General features: G+C 46.6%; 2 protein-coding genes across 3 annotated transcripts in view; one reads left to right on the forward strand and one right to left on the reverse strand.

Annotated features, from left to right (window-relative positions):
* Positions 1-309: 309 nt before the first annotated feature.
* Positions 310-3896, forward strand: toe1 (target of EGR1, exonuclease). The gene is made up of 7 exons (XM_076294907.1): positions 310-749; positions 851-891; positions 1341-1437; positions 1539-1697; positions 1783-2042; positions 2190-2349; positions 2850-3896. Exons 1-7 carry the CDS (start codon positions 636-638, stop codon positions 3552-3554), a joined length of 1536 nt encoding a protein of 511 aa, XP_076151022.1. The 5' UTR covers positions 310-635; the 3' UTR covers positions 3555-3896.
* Positions 3799-14964, reverse strand: part of tesk2 (testis associated actin remodelling kinase 2) — a 30917-nt gene continuing 19751 nt past the window's right edge. For both annotated transcript variants that reach the window (XM_076294905.1, XM_076294906.1), the window contains exons 5-11: positions 10696-10842; positions 9973-10055; positions 8871-8955; positions 8384-8467; positions 7749-7835; positions 7408-7543; positions 3799-6117 (exon numbers count right to left, since the gene is read on the reverse strand). In XM_076294905.1, the coding sequence (XP_076151020.1) occupies positions 5120-6117; positions 7408-7543; positions 7749-7835; positions 8384-8467; positions 8871-8955; positions 9973-10055; positions 10696-10842 (1620 nt within the window). In that variant the 3' untranslated portion in view covers positions 3799-5119. The remainder of the gene's footprint in view (positions 6118-7407; positions 7544-7748; positions 7836-8383; positions 8468-8870; positions 8956-9972; positions 10056-10695; positions 10843-14964) is intronic.

The following is a 14964-nucleotide window of genomic DNA, read 5'->3' on the forward strand; positions in this document are numbered from 1 at the left end:
TTGAGCCAAAATGGCACTGGGGTACTTGGCGAGCGTATTTTCTGATGTCACATTATTGAGTTGACCGAAGAATTGCCTGACTCAATAGTTTTGTTAATCTTATTCGAATTTCAGGATATAAGTAAATAGACTATTTTATTAGTTAAATATAATACATCACATATCCATGGACAGAAAACATGCAAAGACACATTATTTGGTGACTTTAGAGTATGCTAGGATGACGGTTTACCCCATGCCTTCATTGAAGACATCTATAAGGGTCCACTGTGACGGCCATACCAGAGCCCGTCTACCTTATTAGACATTCTCTGGCCATACCCATGTGTTTTTGTACCTTATGATTTACACGTTTGAGAAGAGAAGTTAGTGGTGTGTTTTGGTTTTTAGTGGGTTCCTAAACGAATGACTACACTTGAGGTTAAGCATACATCGATGTAATTTAGTGGAAACCTTTAAATGGTTTGATAAGTGTAACTGCTGACCGCATGAGCGTATATGTAAGATACAGCTCCTCACAGCCATGTCCTTTTGTATGACTTCTAGCTAGCTAGCCCATGTGTGTTAAAGATACCTTCTCACAAATGTTATTCCCGAATAAAGTGAAACGTTAGTGTGATCGACTCCAGCATAATATGGCAACCTCGATGGTGGTCCCGGTTGTGGATGTACAGAGCAATAATTTCAAAGAGATGTGGCCAGCAATGTTGTTGGCTATTAAATCATCATCTTTTATATCTTTGGACACGGTGAGATATCTAACAAGCATTAACTTCATTGATAGCACAAGTTAAGTGTGTGAGAAGCAAATATCTGACGGGATAAATCCTTGACTGTAACTTGTTTTTAGGAGCTGAGCGGTTTGGGAAACAGAAAAAGTCTTCTTGCGGAGTAAGTAGCTTAACCTAGAGCTAACATCTCTATATCCGAGAAAGTTATCTGTGTGTTTGGCAAGAGATCTGGGGGGTATTCCAAGTACGTGGTTTAGTGACAAACCCGGGTAAGTTAACTCAGAGTAAGTGGTAAACCTCCTACAACAAGAGTCCTATGGCATTGTTTTGTAAGGAGAATGAAGCCATACAGCTCTTCTATTAGGAGGTTTACCACTTACTCCGAGTTAATTTACCCAGGTTTGTCACTAAACCACGTACTTGGAATACCCCCCTGAATAGATTATGTTGTTTATGTACATATGTTTTGTACCAACATGTGCTGCCCTTGGTGGTTATTTTTTCTTCTTCTTTTGTTTTTAAACTTCTTGAAGGCTTCAATTATGGAGCAGTTTAATTAGAGATGTACTTATTGAATTCGTCCTATATACTATGGCTGTTTTTCCCCAGGTCCATTGAAGACCGTTATAAGGCAATTTGCCATGCAGCTCGTACACGCTCCATTCTGTCCCTTGGTTTGGCGTGTTTCAAGAAACTTGAGGATAAAGTAAGACTTTATATGTACATGTATTGTTGTGTAATCATTATACTGTGTTAACTATACAATTAACTACACTATACTATGCTTGTGTCAATTATCTTTTTCAGGCTGACCATACTTACTTCGTGCAAGTGTACAACTTGACTTTACTCTGTTCAGAGGAGTATGTTATTGAACCCCAATCAGTCCAGTTCCTTGTGCAACATGGTTTTGATTTCAACAAACAGTATGCTCAGGGGGTCCCATACAATAAGGGCAATGATAAGGTAAATGTTGATTAATATCATCATTACTTTTAATGGGAAACTACTCGAAGAAACATTCTAATCCCCTTTCTCTTTGTATTTCAAGGGTGGCGATGTCCATGTGATAAATGTTCGTAATCTTTTCGTGGAGATCCTCAGAGCTCACAAGCCTTTGGTTGTTCATAATGGATTGGTTGACATGGTTTTCCTGTACCAGAGTTTCTATGCCCATTTGCCCGAGAAGCTGGGTACGTTTACTGCAGACCTCTCGGAAATGTTCCCAGCAGGCATCTATGACACCAAATACGCCACCGAGTATGAGCTGCGGCTCACGGCCTCATATCTGGAGTACGCCTTTAAGAAGTGGTAGGTAAAGTCAGTACAGTATTTGAAAAGAAAAAAATAATCAGCCAGCAAAAATATGTGTAATTCATTGCATATTTTGCAGACATAGCACCATAAAATGTGATACCTTATCTCTTAACCTTTAGCTCCTCTCATTCTTTCGCACAGCAAGCTGGATAATGGCAGATCCATTCAGGCAGGTGGCCACGGGCCTCATGTGTTCCTGGAGTTCTGTAACTACACTGGGAACATGCAGAGCTATGTGGACTACAGGCCATGCGCTGATGGTCACGTGGGAGGCGCAACAGATGTCTGCATACAGTTCTCTGTGAGTATCACAGTCAAGGCACTTGCATGCATGGCTCTTAGACATCTTTGTGAGAGAGATTCAAAATTAATGTATTTCCTTGAGCAGTGGGTTCATCATACCGTCATTCCACCACTGTTCAGCCATTGACCTGGGTCTGCCTTAGGGGGTGGGGGTGTAGAGAGGGTTAGGCTGCGCTAGGATACTATTGCCGTTTCCAAAACATCATAAGGTCAAGGAGAGATATTGATAAATTCATAAGGACCTAGGAAAAGACAATCATGGTTTTAAGACAATCTGGCTCTACTTACACTTATGGGAAGTGAGTATTATAGACCCTTTCAAGAGAGTTCCATTATCAGCATCATAGTTGGCCCCACAAGGCTTCCGTTTTAACATTCCATATGTTATCTTAATGCAGAGGAAGTAGATTGGGAACCAAATAGAACGTTCAAGCATTGTTTTTGTTTTTATTGTTGAAAGGGTCTATAATACCTACATGGTCTGGCTCCTCTTCTCAGGCTTACGGGTGGTGTCCCAATGGGTCTCAGTGCCCCATGTCTCACGACACAGACCTGATCATCCAGCAGGACGAGCGGACTAAGGAGAGCAAGCGCCAGAAGAGGAAACGCAAGAAGAAGCAGAAGGGCCCACAGGAGTCGTGCGAGGAGGGTCTGGACGCACCCCCGACCAAGCAGGCTCACCTAGAGGGCAGCAATGTCGAGGAGCAAGGTCAGAACAATGGAGTGGAGAAGAACTGCACCAGCGCTGCCACCGAGATGACCGATGACCTTCAGGAAGATAGCTGTGCAGATGCAGGCAGCATAAACCGTGAGACTTTGGGAGCGTCCACAGAGGAGGAAGGAGCTGTTCCATCTGGGGCTCAGACTGGGGACCCCTCAGCGCTGGCGGTCAAGACTAGGGAAGCAGACGCAGCAGTGAAGAGGGCAGAGGCGGGGACCCACAGAGCTGGCTTTGATGCCTTTATGACCGGATACATCTTTTCCTACGCCAGTTCTCTGGCAGCGAAGAGCGAGGAGTCGAGCCCAGGCAAATGGCTGCTTGGCTGCTTAAACAAACTTTATCTAAGTGGTAAATCCGTACCCTTACACATTGTGAAAAGCACATTTTCCAAGTCGTCAAAGGCACACATGCATAAAATGGACATTGTCTGGGGAAAGCGCCTCAGTAACAATGCAGCTCCAAGGGTGGAAACGATGGCATGATGTGAGTCGTGTTTGAAATGGTTTTGTTATTAACAATGACTTTACAGTCTGTGGGCGTACAGGTAACACAGATGTGTCCTGGTCTTGCGTTTCATCAAACATTGTATATGGTGTTCATTTAATTGGGGTCATCCATCTCATTCTCATTTGGTGTCATGTTATGATTTCGAAGATGGAATGGTTCTTTCAAAATCTGAGACTGTATAAAGAAATGACAAAACAAAAACCATACATTCTACTGTAGTGCAGTTACATATAAAGTTGAGTTTTATTTGCAACGATTGGATATACAAGTTTTATAATGGTGTACATTTATAAAATTAAAGCCAGAAGAATGGAAAACGTTGTCCTGATCTGTCTTTGGTTAAAATATACATCTGTATTACGGTTAAAAATTGACACAAAACAGTCAGGACAAAAAGAAGCACTGTATAAGTATCCAACAAAACAGATTTTTTACATCGACAAAATCCCCATTTTAACCAAGCTGCATTAATAACATGCTTTCCACAAACTCTGTAGAAACAGATTTAAGACATTTCTTTTAAATATCAAAATAGATTCTCTTTAGAACTAGCCTGCCTTGTTATATTCATTGCATAGAAATGTAGTGACAACAAAAAAAGACAGGGAAAAAAAGTTACACCATCATTTATCTTTTCAAGTGCAAGTTAAAATTTTAAGTAATTACAGAACAGATCAGAACACAGCTGAAGATGTGACTACAGGTCCTGAAGGAGAGAGTGTGACCCTGTGTGAAAGATCCCAGCCATGACAAAACTCTGAGTTTGCTCTGTGTGTGTGTGTGACTCAGTCTAGCACAAGTCCTCTTGTGGCATTCTCAGAGAGTGAACAGGCAGGGGACTGGTCAAGCTCTCCCATGCCGAGGTCAACAGTCCCCCACAGTACAGTGTATCAGCAGTGTGCTGAGTGCCATTGGATAATCCTTATACAAATAATCAGACCAATATATTTTCTTAAGCTTATTGGGACTGGGGAAGGAGACGTGTCCTCATGAATGAAATCCATCTCTGGAATGTATGACTTGTATGACGCAATGTGCTCAAGCACCCTAGGAAACTGAACAGCTACATGCTAAATAGCTATTCACTGAGCTGTTATAGGACAGGTGTTTCTAGCTGTTACAGCCATTGCTCAGTAGTAAGTGAGCAGGATAGGGTTATGCAACTTAACGTGTCAAATGTTGAAAATGCTGAATTAGATATTAAGTCATTGAGAGTGCTTTTATAGGATGTTAAATGTGTTGTTACATTCAAACAATCGGTCTGGAGTTGAAAAGTTCACACGGTTAAACTGGTTTCTGAAAATGTCAAGATATTTGTCACAATGGCTCTCCACATATCTCCTCAGACCCCATTCCTTCAGTCCAAAAGTCCAAGCTTAAATTTCTTTCTTGCCGCATATTTACACAAAGTATTAAATACTCATGATTTGTGTGAAAATAATCTCTCTGCATTTTAAGACTGCAGTACTATCCCTATCTTAAACAGCAGGAGGCGCCCTCACTCTCGTTCTCTGGTGCTCAGTCCTGTTTCTCGGGGTGGTCAGATGTCGCACCGTGAGATCACGTCCGAGGACCCCAGCGGCGGCTTGCCGGGTGTGAGGACGACCGAGCGCAGCTCCTGATCCTGCGCGGCCACGCTGAGCGTGAGGGCCGGCGCTGAGGGCAGGGCGGGCAGCCCCATCATCTGTTCCTCGTCATCCTCCGCCTCCATGTCCTCGCAGGGCCCGTTGCCGTTGGGCAGGCTACTGGCGCCGCGCGCCGCCGCCTCCTCCTCGTCCGTCTCCGGGCTGGGCCGGCCGCTGGAGCAGTCCATGGCCTCGGCCTCGGCGTCTCCGTTACTCCCTCCCTCCCCGCCGTCCGGCCAGCTCCGCGCTGCCTCCGCCTCCTCTTCCCGCCCGGCCCGCGGCCGGAAGAGCGGGATGTCCGACACGCCGTACTTCTTGGCCCAGCTGCTCAGCGGCCTCTGCTTGGCCTCGGCGCCCGGCTGCTGCGCCTGCTCGGACCGTTGGGCGTTGGAGCCAGTGGGCGCCGAGCAGAAGGCCTCGCACAGGGGCAGCTGCGGCGAGACGGGCAGCGAGCGGCACTGCCGGCCGGGCAGCTGCCAAGGCTCCGGCCAGGGCACAGAGAGCGCCGACATGCCGCAGGGGTTGCCCGTGGAGACGGCGCCGGGCAGAAGCTGCTGTTGCTGCTGCGAGAGCGAACCTCTCAGGCTGCCCTGAGGCGAGTGCAGGTTGAACATGAGCGAGAAGACCGACTTGCTGGGCACATCGAAGAACTTGATCTTGCCGCCCTTCAGGTCTTCCCGGGCACTGAAGGGGTTAATTTTGGGCGCTCCTCCCCGTCCGGTGCCCTTAGGTCCAGGGTTGTAATAAGGGTCCTGCACGTTGACTTTGCGGCCGGGCTTGCGGGAGAACACGTCCGATTGGCTGCGCGACAGCCAAATGTTGCGGCGAGGACGGGGTGACTTGGGAGGAATCTTGTCATCCTGGAAGCCCAGCGGGTTTAGCCTTTTCATACCTTGTAGCTTATCACCTGGACCTAGACACAGAGAGAGAGAGAGGGAGAGTGTCAGATTGACTACAGACAACCCCAGAGACTACATGCACTTACTGTACACTAGGGGGCGACATGCACACTTGGATCAAACTACTTCAGTTGAACCTCAAGTTCTTGAGCATTTTTTTTAAAAGGTAATTGAGTTTAGTTGAAAGCTGATTATGTCCAAATGGATTTTGATTGCATGAGGTCATATACAAATAGCAAAACCTTCATGTCCATTCACTAAATCTCCTTGCCTTGCTTACTTCCACTGCTAGGAACAGTACATAAGACTCTGATAATTTGTCACATTACTTCAGCTTCAGAAGTTGACAAAAAAACAAAGCATATGTTATTGCCAGACAGCCTGTGATCAAGCTATAGGCACATACAGGCTTGTCAACAAGGAAAAGCCAGAGAACATGGAGCTCCTCAGGTGGCAGGGCACCCAATTAGAATCTGCGGCGATTCCAAGAGGAGCCCTAATGATTTATGGATGGCAGGCTTTAATTCACACCACGCCATGCCTCACAACACTCTAATCACCTGTCGGGAAGCGCCACCCCCTTTTTAATTACTCGCCCAGGAAAATTAGACCGTGGGATTGTTACACTGCGAGCGTAATTGGACGTTGCCAGCAGACACAGTGTAAAAATAATGGCAGCCATGGCTCATTAGCGAAGGCCATCCCAGGCTGGGGCAGTGGGGCCGGCTAGAGCCCACAGATCTGCAGTGCAGAGCTACATTACACAGCCGCCACGGCTGGCACACATACTGGCCTGCTTGTCTTACAGTTTCCTCGTTCCAGGAAGCCAGAGAGACCCAGGTCTTACATGGAAGCTGGGTGTCAAGTGGCAAATGACAAGTTCAGTTGCTGCGTGTGTAGTGGAAACATGCACATTTTATATGGACAAGGGATTTTATTGCTTGTAAAAACCACAAGTGGCGTTCTCAAAGAGGATCAAAGCAAACGTCTTTGTACATGAACAGGAAATTCAGATGGATGACAAGTAAAAAGGGGCACATCCTAAAAACAGGCACTTCCTTAAAGGAGTAAAAAAAAGGGCACATCCTTAAAGGAGTAAAAAAGAGCACATCCTTAAAGGAGTAAAAAAGGGCACATCCTTAAAGGAGTAAAAAAGGGCACATCCTTAAAGGAGTAAAAAAGGGCACATCCTAAAAACAGGCACTTCCTTAAAGGAGTAAAAAAGGGCACATCCCATTTTGCTGACTTTCTCTGTCCCATTTGATTTTGGAGAGAGAGAGAGCACGAGCGAGAGAGACACGTACCTTTGGGGATGGTCTTGTCGGCCTCTACAGAGGTGTGGATGCGCTCCTGCTCGGCCTCCTCCACGCGCAGGTGGCCCAGCATCTCCTCGAGCCGCTTCACGATGTCCGGGAAGGACGGCCGCAGCTTCGGGTCCATCTAGACATGAGACACGAGACACATGAAAAACACTCCTGACAAGCTGAAGGGGCTGGATGGGATCAGGAGCACAGGCACCGCTACTCAAACAAAGGAGGTAAGTGGATCCCTCTGTAGGGATGATAGAACCATGCCCGCTCAGAGGGCTACATCAGAAAATACAGACCGGATTGAGGGGAGGCAAAGACGAGCTCTTTGTACTCACATTGCAGCAGTCGAAGGCCAGCTGGAGGAAGTCGGGGGGGCAGTCTCCCACCATGTGCTGAAAGGCATGGTAGTCCAGGCCAAAGTTCTGCACGGATGGGGTCACAGGAGTGAGAGCTCAGTTAGAGAAGCCAACCAATAAATAGGAGCTACCAGCCAACAACAACGACACAATTCAACTCAACACTATGCCTAATGTTTCTAATGTTTCTTTTTTAAGCTTTTCCAAGAATCCACTGAGAAAGTTGTTGGCAATGTCAGTTTTAGAACATCAGTATATCAAACTACCAAAAACATAACAATATACATAAATAAAAATATCTCTAACCAATGTAACTATTTTTGGTTATCATGCAACCCATGAGATTTGCTCCTGCACCCTACAGTCAAGAAATGCTGTTCTCTTTAAGATTTCTTTTTTTTTAATGATGCCTCACTGATGGATTTAAAAATGTGGCTATAGCCATAACAAGTCTATGTCTATGTTCTCTGATGAGCAATTGAATAAAGGAGTGGGAGGTCACAGCCTAACAAGTGTAGTCAACCAACACACACACACACAGTTCAGTTTGCAGTCTTCAAAGTTCACTGGCTTGCTATGTATAAGACCTTAAGGCCTGCTAGTCAGCGTCTCACCTCTGTGCGAGGCAGGAAGTCTGGGTCGGCCTGTATGCGTGCTATAACCTCACAGAGGACTATACCATAGGAGAAGACGTCTGCCTGCAGGTGGACAATAAATTCAGTTCAGTTCAGTTTATTGTCATTATACAGAGCAGAGCCAGTACAACGAAATGGCAATCTCAGTAAAGGCAGCACAATACAATACAGTTGACTAGGACAGACAATACAACACAATAAATAAATAAATGAACATACACTATAGGGCAGAATAAAAACAGGCACAGACAGTCAAGATAGTCCTTGATAAAGTTGCTGTGCACAAGGTCACAGGTGCATTTAATAAGGTGCAATTTAGTAAGGTGCTTAAACATGTATGGGCATGGAGGAGTTAAGAGTTCAGTAGAGTTACAGTACTAGGAGAGAACACGGTGAGCACCCTGGTGATCAGCGGCAGACAAAGCCGTACACACAGGATCTGCAGCATGGCTCAGCACTCTCTCACCTTCTCATTGTAAGGCTCATCTCGCAGCACTTCTGGTGCCATCCAAAATGGAGATCCCACCACAGCAAGCTTCTCCCCTTCAACACTACACACATGCACACACACACACAAACACACACGCACACAAACACAATAGGAGGTGACTATCAGGTAACAAACACAGATCAATTGACATCCTTTACTTGTGCACATCAAAAATATTGACACACTTGATTGCTGGGTTTACACACCGGGCACACCGCGCTCACTTCCCACAAAGTCTACAACTAAAAAAACAACATGAACGGAGGCCAAGGCCCAGGGATATTGCTCACCACACCTATGCCTATTAATGAGGCTGGGACCACGGGGCCAGAGAGAGAGAAAGAGAGAGAAAGAGAGAGAGAGGGAGAGAGAGAGAGGGGGGAGAAAGATGGAGAGGGGCGCTTCCTTGAGCATTTTCTGGTATTATTAGCCCTCTTGTGAACGGTATGTTCCTGCCTAATCAGATGACCCTACCCTGGCTCAGCTCCCTCTACTTGCAGCTAAGGCCTCAGCTCTGGACAGCCACGCCATGCTGCCACTCTCTCTCTCTCTCTCTCTCTCTCTCTCTCACACACACAGAGAACACTGTGCTGCTGGTTGCCATTGGAATATGATGAAAGGGGGAGGAAAAAAAACACAAATATCCCTAAAATAAAAGTCTCGATTTCTCCTTTTTTTCTCTCTGTTTCAAGTTCCCCAAACAATGATGCAGTATCCTGTTGATATAACAGCATCAGCTCATTCCAAAAAAAGAAGGCTGAATGTGATGACATTTCATGCTGCACAGGAGAGTGGTGTGCTGAGTGGTGTGCTGAGATAGAGGGGTACAGGAGAGTGGTGTGCTGAGATAGAGGGGTACAGGAGAGCGGTTTGCTGAGTGGTGTGCTGAGATAGAGGGCTACAGGAGAGTGGTGTGCTGTAGAGGGGTACAGGAGAGCGGTTTGCTGAGTGGTGTGCTGAGATAGAGGGGTACAGGAGAGTGGTGTGCTGAGTAGTGTGCTGAGATAGAGGGGTACAGGAGAGTGGTGTGCTGAGGTAGAGGGGTACAGGAGAGTGGTGTGCTGCACAGGTCACTCACTCATCACTGGGGATCTTCTCAGCAAGGCCGAAGTCTCCAACAACTGCAGAGTAGCCATTCTCATCGGACTTTATCAAGCAGTTCTGTTGGTGAACACACACACACACACACACACACACACACACACACACACACACACACACACACACACACACACACACACACACACACACACCTCAAAAGCCTGTTTGATGCATGTCCAGACAAATGTTCAAAACTATACTTTTAAATATGGGCTGTGGGGGATTTCTGAAAGCCACAGAAGAATGTAAACAATGCTTTTTACAGGAGGAGACGCCAGCTGTGCAGAAAACATGAAGCCCCCACCCCCCGGTCATATGCTGCAACCGAAACATAAGATGAGAGGTCGGCAGCAGAGCAGACAAGGCGAGACCAGAGATGACCAGGCCATGTCTCTCTCTAAAGGAACATGCTAACTTACTTAAGGGAGCTATTGGCTAACTGGTCTAACCCACTTCCAGTGAATTATGCTAAGCTATGCTAACAGTGTCAGACTCGGTTATTGCACACATAGAGCAGAAAAGGGTGTGTATCCTCTTACTCTGGGGTAGTAGGCCTATTGTGTAATATACTGTTGAAGTAGATCAACTGTTTTTGTTTTAGCTAGGTGGTGCGTGAGGGTTTTTTTTATTGGTTAAGTGGTCCTTGGTCTGAAAAAGTTTGAGAAACACTGCTTTAGGATTCAGGCTGTGCTTCTCTCACCTTGGACGTCAGATCCCTGTGGAAGATGCCCTTGGAGTGCAGGTAGCCCAGGCCCATGGCGATCTCACAAGCCAGCTTCACCCGAGTCGTCCAGCTCAGGTACTTGTTGCTGTCCAGCAGTTGCTCCAGGTTGCCACCATTTATGTACTGAGAAACACGGCAAAAGGACCACATTTAGATTGCAGCAGGTGGACTTAGCTTAGAAATGAATCATTTAGTCAACTTTTCCACACAATAGGACTTGCATTCTATGCATACCTTTCATAAGCGCTCATGCTTACTAACAGGTAACTGAACCTGTGTGACCTATTTAGAACAAACTGAACTGTAGGAAACATCAGTTGTTAGTTGACAGCATGACTCAGATGTGTTCCCAAGGTCTAAATCCAACGTTACGGGTTGGGGTAGTAAGGTGGCATGCAACCAATGTGATTGGCTGGGTGTCCATCCGATTCACACATTTTAAGTGCATTGGTGAAAAATCGGCTGAAGAAAACGGGAATGAATTTGGACCAAGTTAAAGAAAGAGAAACATGTAAGAGAAGAGTTGTAAAGAGCCGCCAGGGCAGTCATCTTCAACGGAAAAATACGATAAAATTGTAGCAATGTGGATTTATGCAAATAAGCCCAACAAATTTAGTTTTTCCATCAACCTTAGTTGCAAAATGTAATACCTTATGCAAATTGGGAGTAAATGCACCCCCTCTGCTGAAGCAATGTCTTATAAAACATACAAAAACATATGCTGATTTCGAGAGTTTCCACTCCCATTTGATTTCCCGTTTGGATGGTGAAAAACTGCATTTAAAAGTTGGATGGGAACCTGGCTAATAACGCATCTGTGAGTTTGTCTATGACTGCTCTGTGGACACCCACGGCACACGCTTAAAACCCTAGCCATTTGTTAAGAGCACAGCAGGACTCGACTAACAACGACATAGTAATCTTTTAAACTGCCGTGTTGTGTGACATTAAACTACTGCGCTGCGCGTAATCTAATTCACCAGACATAAAGTCGCGCCGCGGCTATCACCAGGAGGAAATGTGGGCACCCTGCGATACAATACCGGCTTTGTGGGGAATTATTTGACATGACACTTATCTAATTAGAGCCTCCATGGGCTCCACAGTGGCCTACTTTAGTAAGCGCAGAGGAACACTGTTTTGATAGGGCGAGAGCATGGCTGCAAGGGAGATTCTACAGTCCAAGGCAAGCTCGAGGAAGCCACCAACCCCCCTTCCAACTAAAAACAGCGGGGAAATTGTGCTTGCCTGGAGAGGAGCGCTCAGCGGTCGGTTGGTCGTTTGGCCGGTCGGTGACCTGAGCTGGTTAAGTGTGCCAGTGGAGGAGCTCCTGTGATCTGTGGCTATCTGACAGTTCCTTGCTATCTTTTACTGCCAAAGCCGTGTGAATGGGATTACTGTGCGAGGCTTAACGAGTGCACACACAGACCCAGACACACTGGCACACACACACACACACAATAAAGCCATGTAGATCAGCTCTCTAGTGTGCGTGTAGGCTGTATTGCATCATGAAGTCATGGTAGATCTGGGATAGGTGTTCCACGACCTTTTACCAGCAGTCAACAAATCCATTCAAAATACCACAACCAACAGGCATGGTGGAAAAATAAAGGGAAAAATCCCTCCAACCTAAGTGCAGGCTTGTCTACATGTTCCATTCAGACTCACAAGGAATCAAATGCACTTTATACCCTGTTATTAACAAGAGACATACATTTCCTGAAAAAAAAAAAAATATTCATGTTGTTTAATCCAATATAAAAAATAAATAAATAAAAAAAACATTTCCTGGAGGCTTTATGTTGTCAAAGCTCCCGTGGTACCAGGTAAGCAGCATGTTTTCGCAGCGCCAAAGGAAGTGCGATTTAATGCTTACTTTTGACCTCCGGGGAGGAATGACAGGTGCTGGTGTATGTGTGTGCTATTCCTCTCACTTCAGATGCAGGGTCTTAGATATCACCTTCTCCAAATACACAGTCCCGACACTCTCCTGTGAATCTGCAATCTGTGTCTATTTTTGCCTTGTTTACTTCAATGTGCTGCAAACACACAAACCAGAGGCGCACACACACACACACACACACACACACACACACAGAACAGTGATGATGGTGTCCAGAGCGGCATGCACCTTCACTCACGCACGCACGCACGCACACACACACGCACGCACGCACGCACACACGCACGCACGCACGCACGCACGCACGCACACACGCACCTTCAGGCTGAACAGTGATGATGGTGTGTGCAGACTGATCAAGGTCTAGATCTCCATGGGCCTTTGTCTTCGCCATGTGCATCCGGTGCTTTGGGGTGATTTGCAGGCGGACTGTACGGGCTTGCTGGGTGCACTTGTGCATGCAGACAACCTAATCCAACAGCAGTGTGGGGTGATGGGGTTTGTTTGACCTTGATGTTTGTGGAGGGAATTTCCCCCATGCGATCCCCCCCCAAACACATACATACACACACCACACACCCACGCACGCACAGAAGCAGCTCTCCATCCTGCACTGGCAGCTCCAGACAGACACTGGGGGTTGGTGCTGGTCCTGGGGGCTGGGGGCTGAGGTGCTGATGAGGGATTACTCCGTCTTTAGCCCTCAAATTCCTCTGGAGCCCCTCCGGCATCTGCCGTCTGCTGCCAGCCTCGCTTCACCACGCCATGCCGCGCTTCTCTCCTCCAATCAGGCGGGAGGTTGGACGCCCGCACGGGCCCTGGAGAACCAGGCGGGCGGGTCAGAGGGTGCTGGGGACGCGCCAGGCTGAGTGACCTCATTGGCCCGCTCTCTGGCCGGTTGACCGTGTCACTGGAAAAGAAGGCCGTTCATTCGTTCACTGCAGCGCGGTGTCCGCGCACCTTTATGGAGCTAATCCCTCTGGCGCGAGAGCAGCCCTAAGGACTGCTGCCCACGGATAAAGAGCGCGCTTGATGCACGGCTCAGTACGGCCAGTAAAAGCCCAGTGGCCGCAGGTCAAATTAAACGCCGATGACAGCAGGACTCATCACGCTGCAGTATAAGGAGCATGAGTAAATGCGTCGGACAATGGACTTGGCGAAAGACGGGGAAAATGAATCATCGCTCTGTTTGGATTGGATTCAGGATGGTATAAAACACTTGGGGTCATGTGCAGCTTGGAATAATAGTATAATCTCCTGTGGGTTAGGGATTAGTTACCATTAGAATTGCCCTAATGCCTCATTCCGCTAATGTGCATCAGCACAGGGAAAGCAGAGCAAAGGTCAATGTGCCAATGGCAAGGACAGCCATGCTCAAGCCTTGGCCTCAAAGCCAGCCTCCCTCCTCCACTAACCACACCACCTTCATCACTCAGGACAGCTCAGCAGGGTGGATGGGTGTCAAAATGAGCATTTCATGAAGGCTACCTGGCGCAGCTGGATCAGAACTTACAGTACACTTCCAGTTGGGTCGTCAAACATCTGAAAGAGTCACCGGACCTATGACGTTTTGACCAGACAGGGCCTTGTTCTTTGCCTGAAGACCCTGTCGGGTTGAAACGGGGGATTTGGGAGCTACTCTCCAGTGCAGACATTCTCTCTTTTGTTTTCTCTGCGTTTCCTTTGTCCTGCACCTGGCCTAAAGATAGGTGGGATGTGCACGCACCACTCTACCAAACACCATCACCTGACCTCCCAGGGAGGTCATACAGCATCACCTGACCTACCAGTGAGGTCATACAGCATCACCTGACATACCAGTGAGGTCATACAGCCTAGCAGCCTTCCAGTCAGTCCACAAGCCACACCTTGGGCCTGCATGCTCACAGTGGCGTAGTAAGCATGAGTAGACTGCATAGATTAAATTAGATTAGATTAGATTAGATTCAACTTTACTGTCATTGTGCAGAGTACTCTACAAGTACAAAGCCAACGAAATGCCGTTTGCGTCTAACCAGATGTGCAAAAAAGCAGAAAAGTGCAATGTGATATACAAAGTATAGACAGGTGGTGTATAGGCAGGAAAAGAAATATAGTGCAGTGTAGACAGTAGAACACAGTTGGTTTACAGAAGGTGGTTTAGATTAATACAAATTAGATATAAATATGTGCAGTGTATTAGCAGTTACTTTATAAGAGCAGAATAAATATAGCTATGTGATATGAACAATGTATGAACAACATGTACATATATGTGCAATGTAGTAGCAGTACCAATATAATAGTAGTAAGAATAATATAGATATATGCAGTGTATTAACAGAATATATTAGAAATAT

The sequence above is a fragment of the Alosa pseudoharengus genome, unplaced genomic scaffold, assembly GCF_046254945.1.
Source record: "Alosa pseudoharengus isolate Yale_2024_CS ecotype anadromous, Long Island Sound unplaced genomic scaffold, YU_APseudo_1.1 YU_APseudo_1.1_scf_2, whole genome shotgun sequence".
Taxonomy (NCBI): Eukaryota; Metazoa; Chordata; class Actinopteri; order Clupeiformes; family Clupeidae; genus Alosa; species Alosa pseudoharengus.